This window comes from Sminthopsis crassicaudata, chromosome 5 (assembly GCF_048593235.1).
Source record: "Sminthopsis crassicaudata isolate SCR6 chromosome 5, ASM4859323v1, whole genome shotgun sequence".
Taxonomy (NCBI): Eukaryota; Metazoa; Chordata; class Mammalia; order Dasyuromorphia; family Dasyuridae; genus Sminthopsis; species Sminthopsis crassicaudata.
Genome location: NC_133621.1, coordinates 116,062,609 through 116,088,720, shown reverse-complemented (window position 1 = coordinate 116,088,720; position 26,112 = coordinate 116,062,609). Strand labels below are relative to the sequence as shown.

Here is a 26,112-nt window from a genome sequence, read left to right as displayed (position 1 = left end):
AACTACTCCCTTGTCTCTGCCAAGAAAATCCCCAAAGAGGTCACAAAGAATGGACACAACTAAAATGACTCAACCACAATGAGGATATACACATAAGAACCATTCTCCTGGTCTTAATTATGTTCCTGTTGTCATATAGATGGGAGCCAAAAAATACTGTTGACATTTGAGAGTCAATGATTCAATTTAGAACAAGGCTTAATTATCTTTTCTTTTATTATTTTTCCAAGATGCTTAGGTTATCTTAGGAACAAGTCTTTTTCCAGTGACTCATCTCAGCATGAAGGTGACCTTGGGTTCTTAAAGGCTATGCCAGTGAAAAACAAGGTCTGGCAAGTCCTATCAAGCTGGAAAAACTTTGAGTAAGATGACCTTCCAAAAAGCATGAATAATGATGCTTCAAGGGGGTTGCAGTGGATAACAGCTCAGGTTCCTTCCAGCTCTATCCTTCCATGATTCTCCTTAGACCTGACAGTACACTGCTTGTACCTTATCCATAAATATGCATGTAAAAGGCATAGAAGAATTTAGGATCTGACCATACTCACTTGTAGGTCACCTAGCCTCTGGCTGCCACTTGACTCATTGCTAATATTTAATTTATTAATTCTAAATTCTAAAGCAATCAAATATTATGTTAGATAATTTATTCCTCATTAATAAATTTGCACTCTCTTCTAATTAATTAGCTTGAACTGCCATTCTAATTCATTAAATATCAAATATTTGATGAACGGAAGAAACTGCCTTTCCTATTACTAATTTGTGTTTTTCTATTTTTAATAAATATAAGTTGTTGAATGGATACATAAATTGCCAGTATCTGAAAGCAATCACAAACATTATTACATAGAATAAACACATTTGTAATATATTTGCTCTGACCAATGACATCTCAAATCCTTAATAGATCTGTAATTTACATCTTTTCTCTGGAAACTCATTATTACTCAACTATTATGTAAAGTCTCTTCTCTAAAATCCTCTTCATAATAAAAGATTGAAAACAACTAACTCAGATAAAAATCTCATCTCTTTTCTGTTTCCTATTCAGCATGTCTTCAGTAGTAACAGGAAATATCTGCTCAGATAACTTAAAATTTGGAGCATTCCATCCGACTCACTACAGTTTATCAATTAGATTCTCATGTATAAGAAGCAAAGAAACACACCATTTTTCTCTGACTCCATAGAGGCTGGATAGCAGACATTGACATACATCTTCTGCCTGATTCCGTATAAAACCAATTTTCAGCAATCCCTTTTAGCTTGCCAGTACCAATGGCCATTCTCCCAGAATTCTATTTGCATCTTGAAGTTACAATTAACAATATCTGCACTCTTAGCTTGTTCTAAAGAGATGGATTCCAGAACATATTCACTGGAAAGAGGTGTAACATACAATATATAAAATATCATTTAATTCACCCATAAGAGGAGATTCCTCCATGGAAACTTTCTCTATTGAGACAAAAGTCAATCCATTTATGATTTAGTAATTAAGTGCCATATGAGAAATACAGAGTTTAAAGGACAGTTGATAGGTATGACATGGAGGATTTGAGCATGTCTTCCTGATTCTTAGTCTAGTACACTACCTACTTTTCCAGGTTTCCTCTATCTGATGCACTTTTTGTGTTTTATTGTGTATTTAATTATTAATATATGTGCCCTATCTCCCTACTAAACAGGTAGGCTGCATGAAGGCAAGGTTCACATTGAAACTATTCTCTACATTTCCTACAGATCCTAACACAGATTGCTGAGAATAATATTTGCTTAATAAATGTTTGTTAATTTTAATTTCTTGGTTATAGCCCCAGAAGCAGTCCATGTCTGTTGCCTGAGGATCAAAATAGCTCAACAAGGATTATACCATTTTTAAAAGGAATCTGATTTTAGAGTCAAAAGACCTGGTTTTTAGTCTCAGCTCTGCCACCTATGTGATTAAGAACAAGTAACAAAATATCTGAGTCTTCATTAATACAATACAACCTACCTGCAAAGTTTCATTAAATGTTAAAAACTTACATAAATATAAATTGTTCAAGTCAACTCAAGATTTATTGTTTACCCCATGCTAGGAACTGTCCTAGATACTGAAAATGGAAAGATTAAAAACAAACCAAAAAATACTCTTGTCCTCAAGAAGTTTGTATTCAACTAAAATGATATAATGTCTCCAAAGCTTATATAAAGTAAAACAAAGTAATTTTGAAGTAAAAACTGCTAAATAATGAGAGAATCATGGAAAGTTTCATGTAGGAAGTAGCTACTGAACCAAGCATTGCAGGAGGTTTTTTTTTTTTTTTGGTGGGGGGGGGAGGAATTGAGATAAAGATTAGGAAAGAGTCAATTCTATGTATGTAGGAGAACTTATGGAAAGGCACAGAGAAAGGGCATAAAATGACCTGTCTGAAAATAGATAGCTGAACATTTGAGTGGGGAGGGAGAAAACGAAACTATGTAATTAGCAATAAAGTGATATAGAACCAGAAAAGTTTGGGAGCCAAACTAAGGCATTTAAAAAGCCAAGCTGAAAAGTTTGGAGTTAATGAAGACTTTTGGTTAAGATGTGGGTAAAATTAATGTATTTAAATCTGTCTTTTAGGAATATCAATTTGGCAGCTAAATGAAGGATGAGTTGGAGAAGGAAGAGACTATAGGTAGAAAATAAATTATTATTATTATTATTACTAGGAAGTTGACTTCCAGTGTTCAGCTGTCTTGACCATAATTACTCATGAAGAAAAAAGTACTAATAAAGGAAAATATCTGTTAAGGCAAGGAGAGTATGTCATCTCTAGCATTGAAAAAAATTAGGAATAGACCTTTCAGCATTGAAGATTCACAGGCCAAAATAAAATGCAATCTGAGGTCTAAATGAAGGTCTAAAATGAGGTCTGAAGAAGTTGTGTGGATAGATGTTGTCTAAGACTTAATCACTGAACTGTCTCCTAATATACTTTTAATCTATAATTCCAAAAAGATTTAAAATCTTACTTTCAGTTTTCTTGGGAGTTAAGAATAATTGTTATATGAATTTGAAGTTTATAATACATCTCCCATTTATATATGTTAGCAAAATAATCACAAAAACTTATTTGGGGGACACAGAAGACTTGATGACCTAATCATGTCCCTATCTCCCATGGGATTCTATTAACTAACCAGACATATTGATACATTTTTTTGAATCACCATTATTTATTTTGAGATTAGGAAACCATGTAATCATGAATCAGCACAATATAAAGCTGTTCATACAAGGGAAAATAGAAAACAATAAAAAATTGAGGAGGAAAGGAGAGGATTTGGAGACATTAATAAAGATATCATATAGCTTGGATACACCTCATATTCAAAAGCAGTTAAAATATCCTAAAATAATTTCTTTTAAGAACTCTGGAAAGTTTCTAGTAAAACATCATTTCTTAACTTTCTTCTTATTGAGTCTTGGATGTGATGAAATATTGGAAAGGCATGAATCCCTCTTGACCTTCCCTCCCTATACCCCTCTTCCATTGACAGCTAGGTGACACAATGGATACAGTGCCAGGCCTGGAGTCAGGAACAGCGGAAATCAAATTTGATCTCAGACCCTTACTAGTTAGTAACCCTGGGCAAATCAGTAAATCTCTATTTGCTACAGTTTCCTCTTCTAATATAGCACCTTCCTCTCAGATTTGTTGAGAAGATCAAATGAGATAGTAATTGCAAAGTACAGTGCTTGGTCCATAGGAAGCACTATACAATGTTAGTTAGTAATATTATTAATTATTTTATGAATGTGTGAGAACAAAATAAGATTGAGAACACCTCAATTGAATTTTTTCAGCCTCCAAGACTCCCAAAAACTCAGGCAAAGAGTAAAAGAAATATCTAAGAATCTATAGGAAATATTTTGGGGGGGAATTGTGTTTGAAAATAAACATTACAAGGATAGCATTAATTATATTTTTATTATTTAGAACATAGCATTTATTAACAAAATAAACATTTCGACATGTACAAGCAAAAAGAAGATGGCTTAAAACATGAAGATTCCATATACAATTTCTTGGGTTTTATTTTGGGTTTTTTTAATATATTTCAACTTCAGCATTTTGATACCAATATTGTCCTTCTGGTCTATGCACTTTCTGAAAGTCCACCTGAACTCTGGTTTATTTCTGTGTTTCCCGTGTTTTCCTTCCCTACATTACTGTTACTACTCCTATTCTAGCCCATAAAATTTTTTCCTCCAATAAAAGTTCTCCCTTGAAATAAATAGTAAGTACAATCAGGAAAAACAAATGTTATTTTTTTGTTTTTATGTTGTATTGGTCACATCTAAAAATGTATATTTTATTCTTTCTAGTTGACATGTTTCATTATCAGTTTTCTGGAATCATGACTCATCACTTCATTGATCAGTTTTTAAGTCTTTCACAGTTATTGTCATTTTCAGTATTATAGTCATTATACAAACTGTTCTCTTGGTTTTGCTCATTTTATCTGGTAATAATTCATACAAATACTCCCAGATATCTTTGAATGCATCCCTTTTGTCATTTCTTATAGTAAAATAATATCCCATTACATGTATAGAATATATTTTTTTTCTGGATTTCACAATTTAGAACACCTTTGTTTCTACTTCTTTGCTGTAACAAAAAGAGATCCTATATTTTTTGTACATACAGGTCCTCTCCCTCTGTGCTTTATCTCTAGGGATAAAAGGATAGTAAAAGCAGTGTTGCTGGGTCAAATGCTATATTTAGTGACTTGCGGAATATAATTTCAAATTGTTTTTTAGAATGACTATATACTTCACAGGTCTACTAACAGTATAGCCATATGTCTGTTCTCACACACAAATTGAGTTCTTTAGACTAATGATATAAAAATGCCACAGTGGGTCAGATATATGGTCTGTCTAACCTAATTTTCTGATTCTGACAATGACACCAATGTTGTGCAGTAGATCATGGTAGTTGACATTATGGGGACAGAGAGCCAAGTGACTAAGGAGACATCAGAAGATCAATGACAAGGGGGAAAAAACATGATAGCTATATTTAATTGGATTTTTGCTTCTAGATTGCCTGTTTCTGTTTGCATGGAATATAATAGAGTTGTGTTAACTACCATTTTAAGGAAGCTGAGCACATTGCACTTTCCAATTCAGAGAAAAAGCTGGAAGTCTCCCTTAAATAAATTGATTCTTATTCAGAACTGCTAGTGATCTAATTTTCAGCACACTGAAGAGCTGTGACAGACAGTTCACCATAGCACTTAACCACAAGGCTAAACCAAAAAAGGTATTTAAAAAAAAAGATGAATGGCAAAGGCTATAGTTTCAACAAAGTAGGAAGGTAAGGAAAAGTTTTCAACAACCTGAAAAAAAAAGTGTTGCTGCTTATGTTCAAGCATGCATATGTATGTATGCATGTATATATGTGTGTTTTTGCTCTTCCTCCCCATCAGGGAGAAGAAAGTTGTCATTCCCAAAAAATGGAAGTAGAAGATATCAACACAAGATAAAAAAAATGTGAAAGCATTGCTATATCATGTATCATGAAAATAGAGAATAGAAAAATAAAATACTATTAGGTCTATTTTGTTAATGATTAGGGAAAAAGGAAAAGAAAATTTTTGTCTTAAAAGATTTATAGCACCACTCTTTGTGGTGGCAAAGAACTGGAAATTTCAGGGATGACCATCGATTATGGAATGGCTAAACAAGTTTTGATATATGATTGTGATAGAATACTACTATGTTAAGAGAAATGATGCAGTCAGTGAAAAGACGCATAAAATAATGAAGAATGAAAGAATCAAGAGAACATTTAGACAGCAGCAATATTCTTTTAAGAATAACTTTCAGTGAATAAGTTAATTTAGCTATTATAAATACTCAAATTAACTATAAATGATGTATGAAGATGCCATCTGCATTGAGAAAGAACTGATAAAAAGAAGTATGTACACAACAATTTTATATACACATTACATATATACATATATGTGTCTAATGATCCTCATCACTAGGGTTGGATGGGGAAAGGGTAGAAAGAAAGAGGAAACAAAGAAATTTACGCTATAATTTTGTTGTATATGTGAAAGGAATAGCAAGTTGTGCACAGTAGATTTGCTGTTTCATGTACAATCATGTCTTTTATTGTACTATGTTATGGAAATGTGTATTGTATTCCATAAATATGTATTAATATAATAAAGAGAGGACAATTTAAAAAGGAAAATATAACACAATAATAAAGAAATGCTGAATAATTGAAACCAACTAATAATTGTGAGACTTTTTCTTAAAAGAGAACAACTAGACCATCTCAGGAGAAAAAGATTTTTGAGCTTCAAAGAATGATTATGTGAATAAAACTAGTAAGAGTAATAGTAACAGCTTTCATTTATGTAGCACTTTAAGGTTTACAAATCACTTTACAAATACAATATCATCTTATCCTCACACAACAATCCTGGAAGGAAGGTGTTATTATTATCCCTATTTGAGAAATGAAGAAACTATCTTGCCCAAGATCACGTATATGTCACTAAATAAAACATAATCACCCATGAGGCTAAAAAGAGAAAGCTACCAAGAAAGATGATAGAAGATTAAGGTTCTGACTAGGTTCTGGGGAGGAAAAATGAAACCAAGAAGTCAGGAACTGGGCTAGGCTAAACTAGGATGGAATGAGCTAGAGAAGAAAGAAGTCATAAGGGTAGAGATAGCTAAAGCAGAAGTAAAATTATTCATCACTTATTTTTTTTTACTTCTAATGAATTAAGGAAGGCATTTCAGAAGAAAAAAAAGAGCATCTGAGAAGAAAACAACTAAATAAAATTATTTGAGGATGAGACTTGGGAGTTTAAGGCATGGTGGTGACTTTGGAGACAGGATTCCAAGTGGGATGTTGCAGCCAGCAAGTCAAATGTATGTGCATATTTTTATTTACAATATACTTATATTCACATATATATGTATACATGAAATGAATTTTTGACCAGGTATACAATGAGCCAACAAGATTCAGTAAAAGCTAAGTTTGCCTATAATTAGCTTCCTTTGTAATCCAATATATTTTATCCCCCAATCCAAGTACCTTATTTCCCCAAATTATTTTTGTATGTTATTATACTACTTGTTGTGCATACATTGTCCTTCCTTGTAGAAAGTAAGCTTTTGAAAGCAGGTATTTTATCATTTTTATCAATATCTCCAGACCCTCATCAAGCACCAGGTACAGAGGGGAAACAATAAATATTTGACTGACTGATTGATTAATTCTAAATTTACAGAAGCATATCATCTCTATCTTCACCTAAGGATGTGTTAAGACTGGTACTGACACTAGTATAGCCTTCAAATCTTCTATCATAATGAGTCATTGGAATAGAATATTAAAAGAATTGTATCTTCTTTACACTAAAAAATTGTTACTATTCATTTAGTATAATCTGACATTTTTTACTTAATTCTATAAAAATAGGATGTTTAGAAAAGCTACATTATAGGGTCATAGTCTCAGAAGTGCAATGTTATATATAGCTAATTAGCTGAACACTGTAACAAGACAAATTTGTAACTTCATGATGGGGCTTGCATATAATAATAATTGTAGGAATAGAAAATATTTATATTGTATTTAAAGGTTTGCATAACATTTTGCACAAATATATTCACAAATATATACAAAATATATAAATATCAACTTACCATGAAACATTTTATCTGGGACTCATTTTACAATTACATACCCTTTATCATCATTGCTTGTTCATTTGCCACCCATTATACAATAAAACCCCATGAAGTCAAGGATTTGCTAAATATCTTTGAGTCTCCCCCAGCACCTAGCACAATTTGATTCACACAAGAAGCACTTAAATAAATGCTTGTTGAATTGAATTAAATTTCAAGTTCTCTCAAAATGACTTAAATTGATTCTGATGCTGTTCTATTTTTGTGGAAGGCTTTTGTCAGATTTTTATCCTTAAATACTTTCATCAGCATAAAATTGGGTAATATCCTTGCACCTTGCTGTCATTAGCCAAAGCCATGTTTTCCAAACCAGAACTGATTTGACAAGGAAGAAGACTCCTGAAATGGAAGAATTCAGGAATGTGACTTTTCTTTAGGATTCATAAAAAAGGCACTTATCCCAGCAGTGAAATCAGTGATTTTGTACAACGAGAAGTGTATTTCATAAATGAAAAAAGAGAAGAGTGATTCTGTAAATCATGTGGATTACACAGTTCTGCATGTGATTATTATGCCCCAAGTAATCAAAATGGGAAGAGCTAGAAACATTCACCTGATAGTAAGAAAAATGTTACAAATAGTAGCACTGACAAAAATAGTATGCATGGCAAATTGCACAATAACAAAATAACCACCTTATAGACAATAGTAGTAGTTTGATATTTGCTAGATCCTTAGTTCATTTTGTTCCTATTTATCCTATTTATTTGTTGTCTCTCTCATTAGAATGTAAGGTCCTTGAGGACAGGGACTATCTTTTGACTCTTTTTTTTGTATCACCAACCAGAACTTAGGGCACTCTGCTACATAGTAGGCACCTAATAAACAGTTTTTGATTTTTTGACTGATTAGAGTAGAACCAGCTGATAATAGGCATTTTTTTATTCTTCAAACAGGATTCTGGGGCCTTGTATAAAAACACAACTGACTTCTAAACAATGGTGACTTCTAGACCATGGAATACACACCCATGATATATTTTAGATTATAATTAGGTTTTCCTCATCAACATGTCATAGAGAAAACCTCTCAAAAACTGAACCAAAAGATTATAAGGTTACATAGTGCCTACAAAATTGAAAGGTCTTCAGAATCCAGTAACTAACACTGGTTTTGTAACGCAGTGTTCTATCTATGTTCAGAAAAATTAATTACCAAAAGATTGATTATCAGATGAAATTTTGGTTTTTTATCAGAGCAATGCAAGAAACATTTGGGGGTATGGAGTTACCAACATAAGAATCACTTCCCAATTAAATGTTTGCATAGTCAAACCATCAGCTTATTAGGGCAAATATCAATGTTAAGTCAAAAGAAAAATTGGGGAGAAAAGATACAGTATGAACAATTAAACTAGCCATTATGATGCTAAAAATGTGAAGTAGATAAAGGAATAATTATTGCCATGGAATCTTATCATTTCCTATGGAAATTTAACCAGTAGAAAATAGTCACCACACCAAGGAAACCAAAAGTAACTAGAAGCCATTTTAACCAGTAAAAATAGCAGTCAGAGATAAAACTATTTACAAAATCTTGTGGAACATCATTATGCATATCATCTCCAAAAAGAGCAATAAGTTGTGTACAAAAAATGTCATTTGCAAAAAAATTAAAATACAGCCCTATTAAATCATATAAAGGAAAAAAAACTGTAAGTATAACAAAAAGGTACATGTGCGTTGCGTGCATGCGAGTGTGTGTGTGTGTGTGTGTGTATTTCTACAAAACAGATTTGGGGAGCAGCTAGGGGGCGCAGTGGATAGAGAACCAGCCCTGAATCAGGAGGACCTGAGTTCGAATTTGGTCACAGACACATAAGACTTCCTAGCTGTGTGACTGTGTAAGTCATTTAACTCCAATTGCCTCAGGGGGAATAAAAAGTTTTTTTGGTTTTTTTTTTTTAAATCAGTAGTAGTAGAACTACCACATGATTCTAATGTCATTCGACTTTCTATATAATTCAATTCAATTCAATAAATATTTATTAAGTGCCTACTATGTGCAAGACCCAGTGATCTATGCTAGAGATTCCTCTCCTCAAAGAGCTTATAGTCTAATGGGAGAAGGCAACACAGACAAAGAAACTGAGAAGGGAAGTGTGATGAAATAGAAAGATCCCTAAAAAAATAAGAGATGGGCAGGGTAGCTGGTTTCAACCAAATATTTTCAGAAAAGAATGATATAGAGAAGGTAACATCAATTTAAGGGTTTTTAGAGATTGGTGGAATGATTTCTGAAATTGGAGAAGCTACTATATTATTGCAGGCAGCTAGATGGTACAATGGATAGAGTGGTGAGAATGGAATTAGAAAGAATCATCTTTCTGAATTCAAATCTGGCCTCAGACACAGCCTCAGATCTAGCCGTGTGACTCTAGGCAAGTTACTTTACCCTGTTTGCTCAGTTTCCTCATCTGTAAAATGAGCATGAGGAGAAAATGGTAAACCAATCCAGTATCTTTGCCAAGAAAATATTAAATAGGATTGTTGAGAATTAGACATGACTGAAATAATTGAATAATAACAACTAAAGAATTCAGAAAAATCACAAATATAGCTGCTACCAAAAAAAGTTACCAATTAAGATTACATTAACAACTATTAATCAGCCTCCATGGAATTCAAAAACAGAAAGAAACAAATTATTTGAAATTGGCTGTGGTACTGTTTTGTCATAGAAAAAACTGGAAATAAATTCAGTTCCTATTGACTCAGTAATGATAGAGCAAATCAATTATGGAAGGGCTACATACAATTCATCTAGTAAAGATAATCCCACAGTGTTAATATCATAGATCATTAGAAGTATTTTTGACATACAGTGCTGTCTCTCAGTGTCCAAATTATGCACTTAGACTGCTAACCCAAAAATATTCTGAGGCATGTACTCTGAAAAAAAACATTTAATTTTAAGAAGATGTCAGACTTTTAAAAGGAAAAGTATGAATTAAAACTCAACAGGGACTTGTTGACATTCTGCTGAAAGAATAAGACATAAGAAAAAAGGTGAAGACAAGTTGTAAAATGCTTTGAAAAAACAGGAAGAGAAAAATGGGCAGGAATAGAGGTGGAAGATCACCACAGAAAATCTTCACCTATTTCTCAATTTTTCCTGGATTCCTCTGGCAGTGATACTTGAAATTGTTTTTTGTTACCTTGGCCCAGGTGTTTGGCCTTGCCAAACATTTATATAAATTATAGATGGGTCAGGAAAAGCAAAGTAATAACCCTGACTATTTATAGTTCTCTCTGCATTAGTCAACATGTACCAATGATGTAATAAATAATGCAAAATTCTGTCACATTTGAAAACATAGGCCATTTTTCTCATTTGTTGAATTTCTATTGTGTTGCTACATAAGCTATTTCCTAATAATTTAGCGGCAATGTTCTTAAACTAAAGAACAATTCTCAGTCAGTCAATAAGCAATAAGCAAATATTAAAAACGTGCCAGACACTGTGCTAAGCATTGTAGATACAAAGAAAGGTAGATCCTCAAAGAACTTACATTCTTATGAAGAAAACAATGTGCAAAATAAAATTGGATATACAAAGTTTTTGTGAGTGTGAGTGTGAGTGTATGTGTGTATAAAGTAAATAGTAGGTAATCTTAAGGGAAGGAGCTTCTAAGATAAGAGAGAGGAGAAAGAAAAGAGAAGGATGAGGAAAAACCTTCAGCAGAAGGTATGATTGGAACTGAGTCTTAAAGGAAGTCAAGAGGTGAAGGTGAGAAGGGAAAGCATTCTTCCAAGCATGGGAGACAATTAGTGAAAAAGCAAAGAGGAAATGGAAGGCTGCATATCAGGAACAACAAGATGGTCAGAGTCACAAAATTTAAATTGGGCAGACAGTGAACAAAGTGTAGGAAGATAAGAAAGGCAAAACCAAGTTGTAAAGGACTTTAAGATACAAACAAAAGATTTCTATTTCAGTCTGACAGGAACAGAGAGCCACTAGGATTTATTGCACAGCAGGTAACATGGCAACAGCTGTGCTTTAGGAAAATGGCATTTTGGCAGCTGAGTGAACAAAGAATTGGAAAGGGAATCAGACTTGAGGCAAGGAGACCAGTTAGGAGGCAACTGCAATTGTCCAGTGACTAGATGATGAGGATCTGCACCAGGATGGTAGCTGTCTAAATACAAGGAGAAGGACACATCTGAGAGATGTTGTTCAAAGAGAAACTACAAGATTTCACACTAGATTGGATATATAAAGTGATTTGACACTTACTTATATACTAAGTATACTATATACTTATATAGTAGCTATGTGGATCCTAGACAAGTCCCATAATCTGTTTGCCTCATTTTTCTCATCCATAAAATGAGGATAATAAAAGCACTAACTTCTCATGATAATTGTGAAGATCAAATACATTAATTTTCATGAAGTATTTCACAAACCTTAAAATCCTATGTAAATGTTAGCTATTACACTGCTGGTGGCAGTAGTGGTCATGAGCCAGACCAATAAAATTATTCTTGATTTCATAGGATCATAGATTTAAAGATGGAAGAAGTTGAAATTTAAAGCTGGACTGTCTACCAACAGAATAGGACTTCAGATGTGAGGCTGGCAATGAACTTTGTATCTATCATTCAAGGAGAGGTTCAGCACCAGAAGGTTGACCAGAAGGCATAGTGTTAAAGTAAATGTGTGTGTGTGTGTGTGTGTGTGTGTGTGTGTGTGTGTGTGTGTGTGTGTATACTGCTACTTTTCTTCCTTTTCTGCTATATGCCAGTATTGACTCACGGTCACCTAATTAGAAGACCTGTTACTAACCCACAAATATCTAAGAGGCCAGAGCAAAAAGAGCCTTTCAAATTATATTCTGTTTCATCAGATTTTACAATAATTGTTTTTTTTAAGTCAGACTTTCTTTGACTCACTCTAAAGCTTCTTTAGTATCAATTCACCTGCAGCTCTAATTTGCACATTTTCAAACACATCTTTGAAGCTATTCTTACCAATTACATGGTGTTAATATTAATTAAATATTGTTTGCAACTTGAAATGTGGTGTTATCAATGGAACTCAGCTGTATAAATATAAAAGTGAAACTTCCAATTGAATTTAAATGTTTCTTTTTGTGATAGTATTTTAGAACATTAATGCTTTTTAAAATTGATTTTGCCAGCTTGAATCCATTTTTCTAAAGCAATGAACATCTGAGGGAAAAGAGCTGCATTTTATGTATTCTTTTCTTTCTGTCATTGAAAATATTTTGTTTTCATCTTAGAGTGCATCCATTTTCGTGAATAGAAACTCAGGTCTCATTTACAAACCCAGGAGAAAAAAAAGAGCTTTCCATCAAAGGTATATGGAGATAAAGGCAACCAATGGTAGAAAAATATGATCAGTGGGAGCTTTTTAACTGAAGAGGAGAAATGATGTTTCACTTACCCCACTGGCTCTAGAAAGGGGGGAAAAGAATCACACTCTGTAATCATCAAATACATTGACATATGTTAGGCATTTTTTCTCTAAAAGTGATTTTTCTCTAAAAGATTTTTTCAGTGCATTTCAAAAGATTTATAGCCAACATATTAAGTAAATGCTTAATTAATTAATTAACTTCAAGAAATGTACATCAGCAGATAATCAGTAGCTTATTATATTTGCAAAAATGCTTTATGTTTATTATTATTCATCGGAGAAAACTTGACAGGGGTGTTTCTTTTCTGTCTTCAAAAACCTGAAATGTCTTTTCTGACAATTTGCAGGCTTGTCATATCTCATAACTCATTCATGAAGTTGATTACTGTATAAAGAAGCCCAAGAGACATACTTTAAAAATCCCTATAAAAAAGACAAAGTATTTTTATATCTGTTGTTTACCAGCATTAGTCTATTTCTCCTTCACCATGAGAGGTACCGATAGTATTTATTACTCTTCCTTTATTTTGAAGAATGGTGGAGTTCATATCTATTCAAATACATCTTGACCAAAAACCCAAAAAGGTCAATATTGGAACGTTAATCACAAGCCCTTCAGCTTCTACTACAAGCTACAAGCCATACATCCACATTATTTGACAGCATCTTCATGGTGCCATAAATGAAACCATATGGAAAGAAAAAAATGAAACATACACACAACCAAAAGAAACAGAACAATGGTTCCCAAAGCTTGGCACTTTGCAAGCAGGATGACAGATTGTAATCTTAACAACAAAAATCATTCTAAGTTATTTCTTTCCCTCATTCCTAATAGAGACCAAAGGGAACGTGAGAAAAATACCATCCAGCAAAGATTCTCTTGGTTTCATAGGATCATGGATTTTGAGCTAAAAGGAACCTTAGAAGATCCTGCATCTGAAGAAACTGAAACTGGGAGAAGTAATAGGACTTGCCCAGAGTCTGAGGCAAGACTGAAGCAAGCATTTCTGACTCCAAGCCCAATCCTCCATCCACTGAGTCACATTGTAGGATATTTTCCAGGCATTATCAAGAAATTTTCTTGAATTATCTAAGACTGTAGGGATACATGGCAAACAATATAGTGAAGAATTCACTTGTATCAAGAAGTTAAGGAATCTTTTACCCTAAAAAAGGTATTCACAATAGATTTTTATGTGATCTCAGGTATAAAGCGATATAAAATAGGTTTGGAAATCAAACTTTTACTAGTAATCACACTTTTGCAACCTTCACATTCAGTTATAAGACTCCCATGTAGGGTTGCAATACATAATTTAAGAAAGTAGGGGTCAAAGAATATAAATTTTAAAAGAAAATAAACATGAGCCACCTTTATTCCATTTCCTAATGGATCTCTTTCTGTCACAGAGATTATTCTTTCTTAAATTGAAAATGAAGACAGTTGGTTTCAGAAGGAACACAATGTAGAGATTCTAGGGTAGACCTAGTGTTTAATCCAACTTACTGATTCCAACTATTTTTCTAAATCAAGAAGATACAATTCATGCCTTAGTTTTCATGCAGTGCTCCCCAGAACAGCGTTAAGAACTTCAAGCCTGTTCTGAGAAAGGCCGGTGGAATTGGTGAGAAGATGGTGTAAGAGTCTTGGACTTTGCAGCAAGGGGGTGTGAATGCAAATTCCATCTCAAATACTTAATGATTGTGTATGACCATGGGGAGATTACTTCATCTATCCAAATCACATTTTTTTGATCTATAAAATAAAGATGATAATATAGTACCAAGTTTGCAATATGAAAAAATCTGAATCACTGCAATTGTTGCTTTGTCTTGACCACAACCCAGGGATCTGACAGTCTTTAATAAAAACTTTAATAAAAAAGCAAAAAGACCTAAAAGATTAACAATATGAGACTGTCTAGACCTATTTGATGGCATGTCCTCACCAAAGCCTGCCTCATATTTCCCCTCTGATGAACCCAGTAATTCCTACTATTTAACTATGCTTGATATTACTATGTCCCTCAAAGAGATAGCCATATATTTAAAACCACTGATTTCTGTATCAAGAGACTTCAATTTGTAGCTAAATTCTGACATTAAGAGCTGTAATTCTGAGCAAGTTCATGGAAGCTAAAATAATAGGACTACCTAGCATAGCACTTTTATATGAGAAAGTTATTTTATGATCTTAAAGATCTATCTAAATTTGAATTATTCTTCTCATTAGTTTCATATGATTATAGGATCAGAGATTTAGAACTGGAAGGAACCAGAAGTTAATACAGTAAAACCTTCATATTACAATACTGAGGCCCAGAGATGGAAGTGACATGCAGAATGTCAGTCAATCAATGGCAAAATTGGCCTTTGAACTCAGATCTCTGACTCCCAATCCCGTACAATTTGTCACACTGTAAAGGAATCATGTACCCTACTGATATCTTGACATATTTTTTAAAATTACTAGATTAAGAGAACCTAAGATTTTATCATATTACTTTTTCCCTTCCTCTTCTTCTTTGGATAAGTCTGCTTTAAAGATCATAATCACAGAGAATGCCAAAGGTCATGATGCTAAAAGGTCATAATGTCAAAGATTGACTACTATTCACCAATACGATTTCCAGATATAAGTTTTGATCCATCAAAATATAGATTTTTCTATGAAGAAAAATTTCTAATCAAACAACAAGCAATTTCTCATTAAAATGGATTTTCTTTTCAATATTATTTCATTATAAGCTGTCTGAATGCATCAGAGTCAAATTATAGGAAGTCTCAATTTACACCCAAATTTCTAGGCAATCAGAATTGATAAGCAGAGAAATTCAAGAAAGAGGATCAGATAATCATAGAATTGAGGCAAAAAAATAAATTTTCAAGGTCTCCTAAAATACTGAATCTGTGTAGCCGTTTCTCAAAAATCAATATACAAAGGATTTTACAGATGCGCTGACATAGTGACATCAATTGTTGTACTAAGAGAATCAATTATTACAGAACTATAGCACTTTTATTAGAGTGAGTAGATAATTTCAAAATGGGTTAAGTTGCTACCCTTTGCCATGTCTATTATTATCATTGTCATATAAAGATTTAATTTTCAGCTATTTTTGTTTTAGATGCAATCTTTGTTATTAAAATGAGATGCTTATGAAATCTAATATATTTCACAGCATATTGTAGTGTGATATGAATTTGGCCTTTTCAATATTCTGCATTTCAGCTGACAATCCGTCCAGCCTCTTTACCCCAGAACAGTGAGAGTGGAAAAAGAACGAACAGCCAATTACACTACAGAATACTGAAACAATCAACATGAAAGGAAAGTAGTGATTTAATCAAACCCTCATATGAAGCACAAAAATGATTTTCTCTCACTCTTAAGACAAACATAATAGCAGTAATAATTAAAGCTACAACTTGAAGACTTTAATGTGACAGGTATTACCTGAATGAGGGAATGATGTGCAAAATAAAAATCAACCAAATCCCATGGAATTTTTAAGAAATCACAAACCAATCCAACATCCTGCCTACCAACTCTCAGCAGGTTCTACAACTGGAAAATTATTTTCTTTATTTAAAAAAAAAGCATTCCACTTCTATTTTGCAAATATTTATTTTGGTGTACTGAAAAGGTCACTGGATTTAAATTCCTAAGAACTGAGCTTGATGTCTAGCTCTATCTGCAAACTGCATGATCCTACACAATACTCTTTTCCTTCTAGCTCCTTGGTTTCTACAAAGGAGATAATAATTACATTACCTAACATGCAGGATCTTTTAAAGGATCAAATAAGAATGTATATAAAGTACCCTATGAAGCATAAAATAATTTTAAAATTTCATCTTTTATACACATGCATGCATATATATTCTAGATGAAGAATACTTATAATATAGATGATAAAACACAGTTGGATGGACAGATCATAGGGAGAGTCTAGCAATATGTAAATTATGGATAGACTCTAGATAGATGATAAATTGTGGTGATTTGGAAATGCAGCAGATAGAATAATGAACTTGAAATCAAGAAGATATGAGTTCTTATTTGTGTGTGCTAGGAGTACTGTTTGCTGTTAGGTATTATTTTTATTCAGTTAAGAGCAGGAAATTTATTTCTGCATGCAGAAATATGCCATTTAGGTTAGGAGACTTGGAGGTTTGGTATTTAATAAAAGAAAGCATATTCTTTTCATAATGTAAATGATATAAACCCAGTGTACCAAGATCTGTTTCTTGGGTGTACTGTGTGAACATTTGTAAAGACATTAAAGAGCATCTAATGCCAAAAAAAGAAGATATGAGTTCAAATCCTGCCTTAAATACTTAAAAGCTTTGTCCTTCTCAACTACTCTTAGTTTAAAATTCCTCATCTGTAAAATAAGAATAATAATACCTTCCTCAAAAAATTGTATAAAGGACTTTCCAAAACTTAGAGAGTTATACAAATGCTGGTTAATATTATTTATTATAATTGTTATTGTTGTTGTTGTTGATGATGCTTTATTGGGTCCAGAACTAAAGGAATGAGGATAGAATAACAATTAGGAAATCATATGATGCTTTTAATGATCAACAATCCATATTTTAAATATGAATATTCTTTCAGTGATACTGCTTAAGGAAGTTAACTGCTTAAGTTACCATACCATAATACCATAATCTCTAATGAATTAAAGTTGTAGATTATCCAAAAGACAAAAGAGAGTTGCATTATGCTTATGAGTAGATGAAAGCAAATTTCCAACAGAGAATTAAACAAGAGAAGAAAGGGCGAATCAAAGAACTAGATGATGCAAAAAGAAGTAGACTGTTCATGGAGTGAAAGTAAATTAACCAATAGTAAGTTTGAAGTCTCCACTGCCATGTAATGAAGAAGGAAGAGAAAGGTTCTCAGTGTATTTGGCAGATGTAGACAAGAAATGCACAGAGGTAAGTGCATAGGTTGGTTGTGATCTGTCAAATGGGCCCTCTTCTCTATCTATAGCCTTTCACTTGATTTCATCATTTCTCATGGATCCAATTATCATCCCTATGCTAATGATTCTCAGATCTACTTTCTCCAATCCTAACTTCTTTGCTAACTTCTAGTCTCCTATCTCAAACTATCTATTGACGAAGCAAGATGTACTATAACTGACTTAAATTCAATGAGTCCAAAACTGAACTCATTATCTTTTCCCCAAAACTCTTCCCTTTCAAACTTCTTTATTACTGTCAAAAGTACCACAATCTTCTGTCAACCAAGCTCCAATTTTCAAGTCATCTTTGGCTCTTTACTCTCTCTCACCTGTATATCTGATCAACCGCAAGGGCCCGTCAATTTTCATAATATCTCTTGCTTACTGCCTCTTCTCTCCTATGATGCTGCCACTTACTACTTCATACTTTGTATGCAACAGTCTAATAATTGATCTCCCAGCTACAATGTCTCCCCATCCTCCACTCAGCTATCAACATAATCTTCCTAAAGCTCAGATCTGACCATGTCACCCTCACACACACTCAATAAATTCCAGTGGTTCCCATATATTCTGTGACCCAGTGATACTGGATCTTTGCTGTTCTTCATACAAAACACTCTAGTTCCCTATTTTGATTATTTTCACTGGCTATCCCATATCCTCAAATGCTGTTCCCTCCTCATCTCTATCTTCTGCATATACAAGCTAAAATCCCACTTTCTAAAAGAAGCCTGGCCCAAGGATTCCCTTTAATTCTAATATCCCCTCTCTATTGATGATATTTGTTTATTCATTTATATTTATTATTATATTGATATATTTCTATTGGTTATAAATCCATTGATTAAGCCTATGTTGTTTATACATAGATTTTCTCATGGCATCTCCCCATGAAACTATGACCCCTTTAAAAGTATAGACTTTTGCCTCAGTGCTTCACACAATGCCAAGAGCATGGTAGGCACTTAATAAATGTTTGATGTACAGAACAATCTGAACTTTGCAATCAGTTCTCCCATCAAGGAGATCACGGATCCAAAGATATATCTGAGCATATACCACAACACTGCAGCATGTGAAGGAATAAAAAAAAATTCTCATCTCAAAATTGTATTTTTAAAAAAGACCTTATTGGCAGCTAAATGGCACAGTGAGGACCTGAATTCAAATCTGACCTCATACTCTTAACATATCCTAGCTGTGTGATTCTGAGCAAGTCATTTTCCCCCAATTGCCTCAAAAAGACAGACAGACAGACAGAGAGACAGAGACAGCGAGCAAGCACCCATTAGTTTTGTTGGGTATCTCTCTAACTGACATTCAATAATAAGTGATTCGTTAATTCTGCTTGCAGAAACCAAAGTTATTATGGGAGTGGATGTTTTCCTAAGTCAGATTTGAATATTTTTCCAGCATCTTGAAGAACTATTTACATTATGAGGAACAGCAAAACATTATGAGGCCACAGGGTTATGTAGAGGTGCATGTTAAGGATGAGCATATTATAATATACTAATAACAAATAATGGTTAAGAGGAACTGACTAAAAAACTATATCATCAGAGAATACTAATGCCCAGCATTTATAGATTACTGTAAAGTTTGCAAAGCAAACATTTCACAAATATTATAATATTAGATCACTACAACTATCCTAGGAGTTGTGTTATTATTATTATATCCCTTTTACAGATGAGGAAATTAAGACATATAGAAATTTATGGATATTATACAAGTCATTATTGAAATTATATTGAAAGAATAAATATGTATATATGTGTGTATACCAATAATAAAGTGAGAATAGATAACCAAAAGATAGTTTGTGTACTCCAGTTATATCCATGAAATGTCAAATTATCTAGAGAAATGTTCCTAGAATATTGAGTAGATTCCTGTAGAAGATTTATAGTAGGATATGGGCAAGAGTTCTAAGCTAAGTATAAAGAAGCAAGGAAAGGCTATAATGCACACTTTTGGATGCATTTCCCACATGGATCAGCCCACAGATCTTTCAAAGGAAATTCACTTTAACAATAGTATAATATAGAATAATTTAGAAGGATAGCAAGTATAATTGGCTCTATAGTCACTGCCAATTCAATCTGTCCAAAAACCCAATCTAAAAGGTTAAATCAGTTGGATCTCTGGTCAAAGTCTTGTTCCCTACTTTTTGAACCACCAAAAATAAAAAATAAAAAATAAAGAAATCTAATAAAAGATAAAGCCTGTCAAATATATATGTGTTATATATATAATATGTATACATATATATACACACATATAGATATGTATGTATACATTATAAATGTACATGAATATAAAAATAAACATCATATTACCAGACCTATAATTTCATCAGTATAGAATGTTCCTGGGGTTGAACTCCATCTTCTAATTCAATTCTAATTCGCTGCTCTGTGGCCTTGAGTAAATAAGTGCCTGGGATACAGTTTAAGTGACTTGTTCATTGTCACATGGACAGTGTGTGTTAGAAACAGGACTCCACTGTAAGGTCAGTTCTCTATCCATATTGCATCTCATTAAGATTGTTGAAACCTGATAATATCATAACACTTATATCACTAAAATAGAGAACCCTGATGGTTCCCTAAAAGAAATCCTCTTTCTCCTAAGCAAGCAACTTATTCCCTCTTTTATCAATAGAATTAGGCCCATTCTTTTAACTAAGGATCCCTATATTTGAAACCAATCAATCACATGGATATCATGCTTCCTTCTGGAGTTAAACTCTACAAGAAAGGCATTGGTAAGCTGTGTGAAGAAACATTCAGAAGGAGGATTCCATTGTCTTTTTTTTATTTTCTTCAACTAATCTAAAGGACTTTTCTAATTTGGAATCTGAAATCTCTTACTATTGAAAAGTAACCTATTTTTATTTTTCCCATGAAAATGTGCTATTCTGTTATAGAAAGAACTATTTAATATTATTCATATTATGATAATGATAAATAGTACGCATTTGATAGTGACTTCTTAATACAAAATGAAAAGACTTACTCTCAGAAATACAGGGACCTTGAGGGACTTTCAAAATATTTTTAAACAAATGGAGGAACAAAATAATCATCCATATTCTACATGCCTACTAGATGCCAGGCACTGTACTAAGTACTTTGCAGACCTGTGCAAGGTAGGTACTATCATTATCCACATTTTACCACTGAGGACACTGGGACAAACAATGTTAAGTAACTTGCCCAGGGATACACAGCTATAAGTGTATGTGGTTAGATTTTAATTCAGATCTTCCTGATTCTAGACCCAGCATTTTATTCACTATGCAACTAGCTGCTTTTAACAGGACATGGATTTACATCAAACCATCCATTTTGCCTCATCGTTTCCTTCTTAAGACCAAGGTCATACATTTATGAGATTGTCATTCTGTAATCTATAATCACACAAGAGACTATTTGCTTTGGGGATGAGAAGCCATGACTTAACCCTCAGGACAATGCTCCTTTCTGCTGATTAAACATTGCTTTCCAGTCTAGATCAAGCATACAGACACATGGCAAGAATGAAAGTATGAAAACTGTCTAGAAGATAGAACCATTTAATAATGGTATAACTGAAACATGGCTTTGGGGACTATTAGTATTGTTTTTAATAAGATCACTAGTCTGATCCTGTCACTAGTGGACTAGCAGAATTCCACTGTGGGTTTTTATTTTTAATTTGAAGACTTGTAAATGCAAACCTCCTTTTACAACAATCAAGTAGCATGTAATTTATTCAAATTCACGGTGGCTCCGATGCCTAGGAGAAGTCCCTCATCAAACAAGACAACTTCTTAAAATGTTTGCCTAGGCCAGAAGCTCTTTCCCAAATTAGCACCAAAGTGTCACCTTGACAGACCTACAGACATACCACGAAATCATTCATAATGTGCTCAGCCTCCCCTAAGACGAGACAGTCTAGGCCATTCATCTGTAAGAGCTCTAATTATCCCACATGGCCCAGACAGCACTTGGGGAGTCTCGGGCAACCTGTCGACAGGAAATACAAAAGCCTGATCAATGCCCACTTACCGATTTCCCTGGAGATCTGAGTAAATGCTTCCACACCACTCTCACCATAGTTCCCCTCTGAAGCCAGTGTTGACACATAATTCCATCCTAGAGCTGTCACAATATCGACCATGGCCTGAGCTTGATAGGAGTCCGGTGGAACCACTCGGGAAAAAAAGTCATACCGGGTGTTATCACTGAGCTCTGGAGCTGTCGATGCATAGCTGATTTGAGGTATCTGCAAAGGAAATGACAGGCCATTTTAACCTATGTCAACTCTCGAATTAATACACATTATTGACACATTCATTATAAGTCAATATAATCACATTTGCTATTATTTATAGTGCCATCCTAGGCACAGAGGGTATAAAACACAGTGGTCTCTGACCTCAGGAAGACTACAATTTAATAAGGGGTGGATATTAAAAGTGTGAGACAAAAGGAACATATAATAGAAACAAATGGAACAACAAAATCAATGCAATGAGAAAATGTGAAAAGGTTGAAAGAGCACTATTTCTGGAGACCAAGGACCTAGGTTCAAATTTCACCCCTTATGAGATCTATATTACCTTAAGAAAGTCATAGCTTTCCTGAAGGGATTTTTTTTTCTTTTTATCCTTCCTATCTAGTATTGTGCCTTGAACATAGTTGCTTAAAAACAATCACAATAATAATTAGCACTTACATAGTTCTTTAAAGTTTGTTCCATATATGTAGACAGCTCAAATTCAATACATCAAAAAGATAATTTATTACCTCTCCCTCCAAATCCTCCCTTTTCTGAATGTTTATTGTTGTTAATGGTGCCCTATTCTTCCCAACCACCAGAGTCTAATCTATGGCCAAATCTTGCCCCATTTACCTTCACATGTCCCTTTCTGTCCACTTACATCTAATCCCCTGGTGATCCTGGGCTATTATAGTAGGTAGTATTGTAGTGAGTGATCTTCCTGCCTCAAGTCTCTCCTTACTCCAATCTAATCTTCCCTGAGCTGCCAAGATATTCTTTCTAAACCATCAGTCTGACTACATCACTCCCATTTAATCAATTCCAGTGGCTCCCCATTACCTCCAAAATCAAAGCCCTCCATAATCTAGCCTCTTCCCACCTTTTCTTCTATATACTCTATGATCCAGAGACTCTGGCCTTCTTATTGTTCCTCAAACATGATGCTCCATCTCCTGACTGTTTATTTCCAATGCTTGGGATTTTCTGTCCTCGTCTCTGCTTTCTGATTTCCTTTAAAACTCAACTTAAGTCTCCTGGGTCCTCCTTCTCCCCTTGTTCCCCTTGCTATTAATGGCCTTCTGAAATTAATTTCTATTTACTCTTTAGAGAAGAGAAGAGAACAAGAAGAACAAGAAGAGAAAAAAAACAAAGAGAAAAAGAGGGGAAGAGAGAGAGAATGAGATATGTGTGTCTATATATGTATATATAAACATATCATTTACATTTACTTATTTAAATAAATTTTGTATATGCAATTGTCAGCATGTTGTCTCACTCATTGAAGAACATCTTGGGAGCAAGCATCATGTTTTTGCCTTTCTTTGTGTTTTCAATCCTAAAACAATGTCTGATCCACTAAGAACTTAATTACCTGATGACTACTTTACACTTCTTGAAGTTCATAATTTATTCTCTAGTATAATGCAACAAATTTCAACATTAACTTTAAAAATGGAATATAAATATTTGTTATTTGGGATATGGGGACAGGAAAGGAGTACTTTTATAAGATTCTCATATTTTCTTTTTTTATTATTTAAATAATACAAAATAAGAAAAGAAAGACTTAAAAAGAAAATTAAAAAAAAATAAAATAAAAAAACAATGTCATGTGCCCAGGAGAACATGGGGAAGGATTCAAAATATGTAACAATAAATTTCCATTTCAAGAAAGCATATATAAGGAAAGAGATTATATTCATGACCATCCATCTTTGCTTCCTTATAGGATATTCTTTTGTTCTCTGCTGTGCATTTTTACTTTATTCTTTTTTTTTCTCCTTTCATCTTCCCCCATTTCTCCCAAGTAAGGTACAATTAAGCAAAGGTGGGTGTGAGTGGGTCATATATGTACACACACACACACACACACACATACTAGAACCCATATATATACACATACATATATCTACATGTATAAACACATATATGCTTACACATATGCAGGCATTCATCTAAAATAATGTTAATATGGATGACATATATTGTATATTTCTTTCTTAATTGAATTTTTAAGTTTGACTTTATCTGAGATTGATTATTATTAGCCCTACTTTTATTTCCTAATAAATACTACCCCTAATCCTCTTCTACTTTAATTCTAACATACTCCCACCCATGAACCACTCCCTTATCTTTTCCCACTGCCCTTTCTCTCATTCTTTATCCCATTCCCATTAAACTACACACCTTCTCCCACTGCTATAAATATATATACCTCTCTATACCCCACCTTATTCTATTCTTTCCCCCTTTATTTCTTTATAAAATTTGGAAGGTACTATATCTTTCCTCGTGCATGTGTATGTGCGTGTTTGCATTGTGTGTATATTATGTGTGTACTTATATGTATATAAATATATGTATGTATAAACATATAAATATATATATATATATATATATATATATATGTTGTTCTCTATTTAATCTATTCCCAATGTAAGTAGGTTTTCAGAAATCCCAGCCCTCCTCCCACCTCTAATGCCTCTGTGCTATTTCTCCTTCTGCACCTCATTTGTATAGCACAATTACTATTCTTTTCCTTTTCCTAAACAGCTTTGCTTTTTAGAGCCAGCTCATACTCAGCACTTTCCCATTTTTTTTAACTATCCAATTACTGATGTCCATTTTAAACATGTTTTACATTTCTATGTAAAAAAATATAAATACTTTGTTCTTGTTGAGTCTCTTGAAATTAATTTTTGTTATGCTCATATATATATATATTTTTTTTCCCAAAATCTGTGAATATGTTAAATATCAATTTTTTTCATTCAATATTATGGTTAGTTTTGATGGATATGATTTTTGGCCAAAGGCCCTGCTCTTTCAATTATCTAAATTCCAGGATCTGTGTGGTCTTATTGTAGCTGCTGATAAATACTGCACAATTCTAATTGTAGCTCCAGCATATTAAAATTGGTTTGTATGTTTCTTGTAGGATTTTCTCTTTGATCTGGGACTTTCCAAATTTAGCAATAATATTCCTAAGTATTTTCTCTATAAGATATTTTTTAAGTTGGTGATTGGTGGATTTTTTCTATTTCTATTTTCCCTTTATGTTCTAACACTCCAGGACAATTTTTTTTGACAATTTCTTGCATTATTGTGTCAAGGTTCTTTTTTTTTAGTCACAGCTTTCAGATAGTCTAATTATTCTTATGTTTTCTCTTCTTGATCTTTGATATTTTCACATTATCTTCTTTTTTTTGTTCTTTATATTTTGTTTAGTTATTTCTTGGTCTCATACCTTCTCTGGCTTCTACTTGCCCAATTCCAATTTTCAAAGAATTATTTTCTTCTTTAAGACTGTATCTCCTTTTCTAGTTGGTTAACTTTTTTTTTTTCAAAATCCTGTTTTTCTGAATTTCTCTATTTTTTCTTTAAATTTTTCTTCAATTTCTCTCATTTGTTTTTTAAAGTCTTTTTTTTAAATTCTTGTATAAATTCTTTCTGGGCAGGGAGTCATTTAATGTTACTATTTGGGGTAGAAGAGTTTGTTTGTTTTTTACTTTCAATATCTTTCTCTGAAGATGAATCCCCATCTTCCTTATTTATATAGGAAGTTTCTATGTTTAAAGTATTTCTTCTTTGTAGTGCAAGCACTCCTGGAGGAGTGGAGGGGATGGTACCTCTAGCTTCACTTCAGCTATCTCCTCTGTCCTGGAAACCCTACTCCTCCATCTTTCCAGAATCCTCCCAGATTTTCAAAAT

General features: G+C 33.3%; 1 protein-coding gene across 3 annotated transcripts in view; it reads right to left on the bottom strand.

Moving 5' to 3' along the window:
- The window catches only part of GRM8 (glutamate metabotropic receptor 8), a 953,266-nt gene that overhangs the window by 735,367 nt on the left and 191,787 nt on the right, over nucleotides 1-26,112 (bottom strand). For all 3 annotated transcript variants that reach the window (XM_074268051.1, XM_074268050.1, XM_074268052.1), the window contains exon 3: nucleotides 22,185-22,401. In XM_074268051.1, the coding sequence (XP_074124152.1) occupies nucleotides 22,185-22,401 (217 nt within the window). The remainder of the gene's footprint in view (nucleotides 1-22,184; nucleotides 22,402-26,112) is intronic.